Below are 9,160 nucleotides of genomic sequence, written 5' to 3'. Positions count from 1 at the left end.
ATCTGATCTTTCAATGAATTGAAATGTCATTGTGTGGAGTTAATAGAGTCCCTGCAAAAATGAGCCTTTGGTTTGCTGGGCAGTGGGACTGTCAAGGATTAGGGCAGTAGCTTGGGGGCGGGGTTAGAAGGGTGGGGAGTAAGGTGGGGAGGATGGGGTGGAGGCTGCTTTAAATGACTGGCGTCATAGTTCCCAGCATGCACTCTGAAATCAGACGAAGACTGTAGGCTTGTAAGCCTCCAAGCCATTTCCCAGCTGTGTGATGGTAGGCAGATGGCTTAACCTCTTAGACCTCACCTTTCCTGGAGGTAACAGAATCTGCCTTGGAAAATGTTTTTGTGAGACCTGTACCCACACCTTCTGGTCCAGAGTTCCTGGAAGACTGTATTTACAATCAGATCGGGATCAGCAGCTATGTTCTATAATGAGCCAGAAAATGATATTTAGGTTGAACGGGCTACAAGACCTCCATTCTCAGGACTCAGCTCAGCCAGTGGCATGAGAGTGAATGGAGGGGCAGGAGAATCAGCCTAGGGAAGTGGGCATCCCCATCAAGTTCTGTGCACTGGGATTATTGGTGCAGCACTTCATTGCATTCAGCTTGGTTAGTGAGGCGCTAGTTCTGTGTCTGAGCTAATGACTTGGGTTTGAAAGTGACATCAGAGAGCCCAGCACTTACGTTTTACTTCCCGTTCCCTGATCCTAGTTGTTTCCACTCACTCTTCCTTTATAATAAATGCTGAGAATTCCTAGCCTGTATAGCCCGGCTCAGCAGCAAAGTATGCCGCAGGGGCTGAAGTGTGAGCCCTTCCCCTGGTTGATCAGAGGGCACTAAAACTGTGGCTGTAACTCTGCCCAGGGTTGCCAGAGAGGACTGCATCCCATAGCTCTAGACTGGAAAAAAAATCCAAATACTAAGTCCAAGTGCAGTTCCTAGTGAGTAAACTGAGTAATTACTATCCACTGGTTAGTTTAGGAAATCTCTGTTTCCTTCTTCATCTCTGACCTATCTAAACCAATTCCTTTCTTTCCAGATTCTTCCACCAGCACTGATATCTCAAAGCACAGGATCTCTGTCTTAGTTAAGGTTTCTATTGCTGTGAGGAGACATCATGAGCATGGCAACATTTATAAAGGAAAATATTTAAGGGGGTGGCTTATAATTTCAGAGGTTTAGTCCATTATCATTATGGTGGGACATGGTGTTGTGCAGGCAGACACTGTGCTGGAGCTGAGGGTCCAATATCTTGATCTGAAGGCAACAGGAAGTGAACTATCTCATTGGGCATGACTTGAGCATATATGAGACCGCCAAGCCCACCTCCACGGTGACATGCTTCTCTAACAAGACCACATTTACTCCAAGGCCACACCTCCTATTAGTGCCACTCTCTTTGGGAGCCATTTTCTTTCTAACCACCAATCTCCTATGCATGTGCTTGTCACTAAACCACCAGCTGCCCCTGGGCATGTAGCAGCAACCTCCCACCTAGCAAAGAAGGCCAGTTCTAATAATCTTGGAGGAAAACAATCATTTTATGAGGGAAAATAATTGGTCACTGGTGTAAAAAGAGGGGTCTTCTGCAAGTCATTACAGCTGCCCCCAGGGACCGAGGCTTCCTGCGTTCCCCAACTGCCCACATCTGTCTTCACAGCAAATGCTAGCACTGCTGTGACTCGAGGGTTCCTTCATGTTCTGGCTGGAAAACTACGAATGGATGACCCTGGATGGCTTCTCAGGACCGAATCAGGTGATTTTTCCTTTCCATGGTAGTTGTGAAGACCAAAGCTAGTTTGAAAATTAAAGCCTGTTTAGTGGGAAGCATAATAAAATAGATCAAAAACACTTGTTTCTAATGGTATAAAAGGTATATTAGCCTAAAACCCGTGTTTCTACTCGATTCTTACCTCTGCCATTTTTCTGCATGTGACAATTTACCAGGTAGAAAACATGATGTGAATGTGATCTGCCTCTGGCTTCTGACCACGCTGCATCCCTGTGCACACTTGGGAGGTCTGTGCTCACTGGTTCTGCTCTTCCCCTTCCAGGCCCAGTGGGCCTCAATGCCTTACACATCTCCCGAAGGACTGCATGGCTGCTCACTCATTTGTGTGTGCAATGTTTCCAGATTAAGACAGAGACACTTCAAGATAAATGGAAACATGTTTTATTTACAAGTCTGTACACTGTGTACACATAAAAATATACAAAACCAAAATAGAAAATATCCAAGTGTTAAAATGTGTACAAACACTTCTAAAATGCGTTTCTTGGAAAACCTCAAGCCATTAATTAGTTTGAAGAGAACACGTTTTGTTTTAAAAATTATCATACAAAAGAATTCCCAAAGCCTTTAAAAAAGTTCACTGGTTTCCAGCAGAAAGATTCCGTAAGGATTTATCTAGAGCAAAACAGGGCAGGTGTTGTAAACTTAGGTTTAAACACTACTGTTGCGCTTGCTTTGTTGAAATCTGTTTTCCAGAGAATCAACAAATGTTTCTGTTTCTTCCCTTAATCTTGTAAAAAGCCATGGGCAGTCAACAGAGTCTTTAAAAATTCAGAGTTATGAGGTTTCTGACTAAAGACAACACTTGGGTAATGGTTCTATGAACTGTACCTTTCAATGGTTATTCATTGTTTGTTAAAGTGGCCATGACATGGAGAACGGCAGTGTGTGTGTGTGTGGGGGGGTGAGGGCAGAAGACTGGTTTATTTTTAGCAGAAGGACATAAAATATTTGCTTCCTTCTCTTAAAAATTAGTGTTTTAAAAATTAAAATAAAATTTATTGTAAAGTTCTTATCATAAAGGTGAATGAAAAAGACAATACAAAAACCTACCATGTATGTAGATAAGTATATATACAGTTATATAACTATCTACATGCACACTCTTAGGTTAAGAACTCTATCAGCAGCCTTTACTCTGCACACATCACTACCCTAATCCTGGAGAGAACATTTTGAGTTTCTTTTGCTATTGAAGGCTTCATTCATCTAACAAAACAAGAACCAGAAGTCGCATTTTATTTTCTTGAGCCGCTAGAGACATGCTCACTCACTGAGTGTCTAAACAAAGCCCGAGTGACAAAAATGTAGAATGATCTCACAATGCAAATGTCCAGATAGAAAAAGCATGTTGAAATGCAGGCATATTTTACCTAAGCCAGTCAGTCATGTCTACACAGAGCCAGGGAGTAGCATTCGAACTATCAGAAAACCAGAAACTGAAACAGACAATGAGATGGGCTATGTCGGGAGACTAGTGTATATACCATGTGTCCTAAGAAAATCGGACACAATTTAATTAAGTCACTGGTACACACAATTTTTTATCATAGCATAACTTATGGGAGACGATGCCACTTGAGACACCCAAGGTGTGCCCCCTTAATTCAGAAAATATGAGTATGGTCAGCTGGCAACATGGTCTGGCTCTGCTCTAGCACATGAACTAGCTCATAAATATGACATGACAGAGTAAGCCAGGCCTTTTGACATTTAGTTCTGAAAACAGTAACGACACCGTAGCACTGCTTTTGCTCAGATGTTATGGTTCCAATGACAGAGGACGACCAGAGAGTCCAGGTTGACTGGCTGAGAGACCATGAGGTCAAGACACAAGCAAAGTCCCATTCCTGAAGCAAAGCAGCGTGAGCTCAGAGATCAGGTAGGAAAAGACACAGCAATGCAGATAGTCTCACGCTCCTAACTTGCCTATTGAAGCACACCTTAGATGTCTGCATGCAACTTCTTATTTGATCATCACTTCTCCTTTCAGAGTCCTGCATACAAAGAACTAGGTTAAGGATGTGGTGAGCATGGTCAGTGACATGGGCCCAGTCCTGATATTTCGTGGAGTTGTCTGTGGTTCAGCATCCTCATTATACATTATCTCTTGCCTCTTGTGAGCAGTGAGACACAAATTAGAGAGAATCTGGAAGTGACTGAACTGTTTTTCCTGGACATCACTCGTGTCTTTTCAACGGGGACGACAACGACAATAAGAAACAAAGTGTTGGTATTTCTTGCAACATAAAGGAATGTGAAATCTCTCAGACTTGAGGGTGGAGAAAGCAGCACCTGGTGGCTTCTGGTGGCACCATGGGGTTCTAACCAGGGTCCCTTCATGGAAGAGGTGGGCCATTTTTGGAAGAGCCAGGGCCAGAGATGAGGTGAAAGGCCGGTGAGTGTGGCTGTTCCACAGCTGCTGTGGGGTTCACTGCAGGTTAGTAAATGTGCTGTGGAAGGAGTTCATCAATGTCTGGCAAAACACTGCCACTTAGGACCCACTTAGCTAATACAAGAAGCGGCCGTCGCATTCGCCATCACTGTGTGATATTTGCAGGAGGCTAAGCTACTTAAACGTTTAAGTACAGGAGTGCCTAGCCAACAGTATGCTAATATGGGCACCACATTTTCTGAATGTTTAACAGACTCTGAGTCCCAAGAGTCTTTAGGGCCATAATAAATTCAAAAACTTTAATTAAATTTCCTTTATGCTCTGCGGTCTCCCTGTAACCCCTGTAAAACTGAGAGCCGCCTTTTAAAAGTACGTGCGAGACAACAGAATGCTGTTTAACAACCTTCGAAGTGTTTTGTGGGGCTTTTGAACTTGAATATTTACACTGACCTCAATAAGTTATTCTCTAACCAAATTCTCACGCCACCAATGGGGATTGTCTGGGATAATAAGTATGCCTGTAAGTGAATCCCCTTCAGGACTACACAAGGAAATTCAACGATTGTGAGCATTTATAATGGCAAAGCCTGGAAGAGCCAGAAATATCCAAGGCCTCCAGAAGTAAATACGCATCCCACACCGGCCCTTCCTCCTACAGAGTTACAGTCAGGATTAGTCAGGTCAGTATGGGGACAGGGCCAAGCTTCCGTGAGACTGCACGGCTGAACCAGGATGAGAAGATGATGCTCCGTTGTGGAACTCAGAATGGGCTCTCAGCAGATGCAGTCATAACTGAAACCCCGACTCTACTCAATTAACCGCCGGAGCAAGCCACTAGGGATGTCTGTAGCCTGCTTCTGTTCTGCTGGGGAGAATAACCAAACAGAAGCTAGTGGGCTCAGAAAACTAGTGCTTCCTTAGGAAGCAGTCCTTAGAGCATTCCACAACAAACTCATTGGGAAACAATTTTTTTCTTTCTCTACAAAACTTTGATAGCCACACATTTTGCAAGGGGTTTGCATTTAATTAAACTACTGTCATTGCCAAAAAGTCTTAACTATACCACTGAGAGTTGCTTTGATTTGATATTGAAACAACAGCCTGTTTAATTACAGAACTCTAAAATTCTTCTGTCTCGCTACCTTCATTGAAAAACAAACAAACAAACAAAAAACCCACACAAAAGGATGTATTAGTGATAGAAGCTTAGGTTAAAAATCGCAGTACAGTTACGCACTGGGAAGAATACTTTCTCCTGCCTGTCCCTCTGCCAGATACACAGTCACCTTGTTAAAAGCCATTCTGAGGCTCTATCACATCGTTAACATAAAACATCCCCAGGAAAACAAGGATGGACTCCTAGCCGTTTGTCAGTAGAACTGGGGGACATTCAGAGTGCGTAGGCGCAAGGCGCAAGTTTTGAACAGCTGAGAAAGCCTGCGGTAATTGCACACAGAAACGACGGGAGTGTACCTCTGCGGTTCAGAATACGGGCTCCAAACCCACTCTTTACAGTCTGCAGGAACAAGGGTGTCTCCTGGCTGACCTGTAGTGACCCTGTGTGTCACTGGCTATGTGACAGCTACAGAGTGCCTCGGCAGGCCAGGTGCGTAAAGTGCAATAGCCAGGGGACGGACACCTGGCCAGTCACAACCCTGCAGGCACCACCTGGACTGCTGTTGCTGACCAGGGAAGGGATGCTGCAGGTGGAGGGGGACAAAGACACTGCTTTTTCCTAGCAGCCGGGGTTTGGCTTGGCTTCTTGGGATGAATGAGTGGTACTTTACTAAGTGTGGCCAGGTTCTCAGCCATAACATCCAGAGAGCACTGGGAAGCAGAGCTTCAAGGCTGTAGTTGAAAACCGTGTGGCTGACAAGATGCACGGAAGGATTTTAAACAGGCCTGGGTGTGAATTCAGACAGCCGTCATAGAATCCAGGCTGCTTTGCGAGGAATTCATGGACAAGTGGCTGACGGGACCTCGACTTGGCTATTTCTTGATGGAACCGGTATTATCAGTAGTATCTCCCTAACTTGTGGCTGGAACCACCTGTGATAGAGTGTCCCTGCTGTAGAGGTTAACATGTTTAGAGGTATCGTGCCCATGGGTACGCATCTGATTTCTTTCTGTGTATCCTGTGTTTGCTTCTTTCTTGGATAATTTTAAAGGCCCATTTCTGTATTCCTAGCAGTAATAGTTACCCAATGGCTTTGACCAGAAAGCATTCTCATGGCCACTAAGTTAAAGACAGCACATTGCCTAAATCTATCTTCAAGTATTCTGTGACTCTGAGGACAGCAGTAGTACCTTATTGCACATCAGTTCCCAAGAGTTCTATTTTAAGAGTATGTATTGTTGGGGCTGGTGTCTGGGCACCGCAGGGCCCGGAAGCCTGGCAGTACCACCTTGCCCTTGCGGTGCAAATCCGCTTGGGTGCCCACGTTCAGGCGTTGCACCAGGAGCTTCTCGTAGAGCAGCGGGTGGTACGCCCCCAAGGTGCAGGCTGCGTCGTAGTACAGCTCATGGTAGTGGCAGAGCTCCGTCTGCCGGACGGATGGGATGTATTCGTACACGTGCACCTCCCTGCACATGGACATCATGATGAGGATGCCTGATGAGGAAGGAGAGGGAAACACCGTGAGTGGGCGACTCCAAGAAAGGGGGGACTTTTCCTGGGGAGGGGGCATGGAGTTGTGGCGGCTTCCGGGGAGGACTGCGGGGAGAGACATATGCTTTACGTTCGCAGTGTTCCAGCTTCCGTTGTGAAGGGCGGTTCACGGGGGACGAGTATATAGATACAATCCTGCACGTATCCATTCGCTTATTCAGTTATTACTGCAGACCTAAAACTGACATGCAGAGAAAAAACTGAACATAAGGGGACCTTGCTCCAGTGTGTGATCTATAACTCTCTTGTGCTACGGGCAACAAGCATATCCCCAATGGACTGTTATGTTCTGAAGAAGCAAACGCTATAAAAATCTGATTATGAAAGTTTATTATACATTAAATAGAAACCATCCTTCTCCTTCTGACCTTTCTAAAGTGGAATCCTACAGCGTAACAGCTCTATACAATGGAGTTAAGATGTAGATTTTAAGAAATTAAATTTAAGAATGTCAAATTGTTAACAAAATTATATTTCCCAGTCACATGTCATGGGGTACCCTTGTAGCCTGGGCTACTCTGGGACAGGAGGATTGCTTGAGTCCAGGATTTAGACACAATCTTGTACTCTCAGTGTACAGTGTGTTAGAATACAGGCTGGGTTGCCACAATGACAAAAAATTACGATCCTCATGAAGGCTATCACTATTAACCTGTCTTCGATTCTAAGTGTTTCCAGTAAACAACTACAAAATCTCATCATTAAATGATGTTGCTCTTCACTCAGGCTAGCTCTCCTTTTCTTTTCCCTCCCTCTGCTCCACCATCATAAAGCTATTTTTGAGGCAAGGCCTCACTATGTGGCCCAGGTGGGCCCTGACCTGGAGATCCTCCTCCATGGACTGCTGAAATTCTGGCACTAAAGGTGTGTGAATCTAAGTCTGGTTAACTTTTAAAAAAAAATAAGTGTACTTAATCCATTATCTGAAAGTGATGTCCTTACTTATTGTGAACAAAATATAAAGTCATGCTGTTTCTGTTACCTCTAACTTGTCCTGCAGAGGACTGTCATATTTTCCAAGAAATTAAACCATGTTGGGACCACAAAAGTCTAAAACCAGGGCTAGAAATACGGCATGTTTGTCTAGCATGGGAAAAGCCTGAGTTTGTCCCCAGTACCAGAAAACAAAACTAATCCCAAATGAACAAAATTCTGCATGAGCTCTGCTGGGGAGAGAAGTGAAGGAACCCCTTTTGGCCAAGCAGGATCTAGAAGTTGAAGCTGAAATGGTTTCCTGGAAGGCAAGGCATAGAGGAGAACAAAGGGTTGTTCGAGAGACTACCCTGCCTCTCTGTGCTGAGAACCCTAGACCGTGGCGGGTACTGTGATACCTGACCCAGAGACTCTATGAAGAGAAGTTTTTCTCCAGAATGATGTCAAAACTCTGCACCACTGGTTAGTTCTCTCCTTTCCTTCCCCGGTCTATCAGAGCTCTCTTTTCCACCATAGTGCACACACTAGCCAGATGCCATCCATGCCCTGGACCATCCTCAACGAACTGATGTTGGTAAGGCCAACAGAGAATGAGGAGTTGGCACCTGCTACATGACTGCTGTGTACCTATCCATCAGGGCATTCAATACATGCCACATTAGTCTCTCCGTCTGTGTGGCAGTAACGGTTCTGTGAGCATTTACTCTCCTTGGGTAAAATCACCAATAAGGGGTTGTCTTCTTTAAATCTAAACTGTCTTGCCCATGATGCCTTTCCCATTATGAAATGTAAAATCCCCACTGAAACTGTGAGACACAATAAGTTCTTCCTCCCTTGTTTCTGTCAGGTGCTATGACCCAGTGGTGCAGTAGGAACCACTGCAGACACTGGTTTGGTGGCCGAGAAAGCCATCCACATAAAGAGGATTGAATCTTTGATCCTTGTCAAGTTGGCATCTCTGTGGTTTGTCTGATATCAGCAGGTGGACTCTTCCTAGCTCCACAGTCTATGGAGCTGGAGTGACGTGCGTTCTTTGGTCTAGCTGTGATTTTTACCTTTCCATCAGTTACTTTCAACCACCCAAGCTTATGCATGCTGTGCTCCTGTGTCTTCTCATCAGTGATTGACAGCCTTTGAGGCTTCCTATTCCTGGGTTCCATATATATGGATTCAACTGGAAATATTCAGAAAGAACCAAGTCTGTGTTGAACATATACAGAGCTGTTTTCTTGTTATTATTGCCTAGAGAATACAGAATAGGGGCCATTTACATATCATTTCCATTACATTAGGAGTTATAAGAAATCTAGAGGTGATTAAAATACATGGGGAGAAGTACAGATTTCATGGAAATAATATACTATTTTATATCCAAGA

The 9,160-nt window shown here is 44.5% G+C and overlaps 1 protein-coding gene across 5 annotated transcripts in view; it reads right to left on the bottom strand.

Moving 5' to 3' along the window:
• Window positions 1-2,152: 2,152 nt before the first annotated feature.
• Window positions 2,153-9,160, bottom strand: part of St6gal2 (ST6 beta-galactoside alpha-2,6-sialyltransferase 2) — a 65,578-nt gene continuing 58,570 nt past the window's right edge. For 4 of the 5 annotated variants that reach the window (XM_075980256.1, XM_075980257.1, XM_075980258.1 and 1 more), the window contains exon 6: window positions 2,153-6,793. In XM_075980256.1, the coding sequence (XP_075836371.1) occupies window positions 6,522-6,793 (272 nt within the window). In that variant the 3' untranslated portion in view covers window positions 2,153-6,521. The remainder of the gene's footprint in view (window positions 6,794-9,160) is intronic. The other variant, XM_075980260.1, reaches the window with a different exon arrangement.

This window comes from Microtus pennsylvanicus, chromosome 7 (genome assembly GCF_037038515.1).
Source record: "Microtus pennsylvanicus isolate mMicPen1 chromosome 7, mMicPen1.hap1, whole genome shotgun sequence".
NCBI lineage: Eukaryota > Metazoa > Chordata > Mammalia > Rodentia > Cricetidae > Microtus > Microtus pennsylvanicus.
This window is presented reverse-complemented; position numbering and strand designations above follow the sequence as displayed.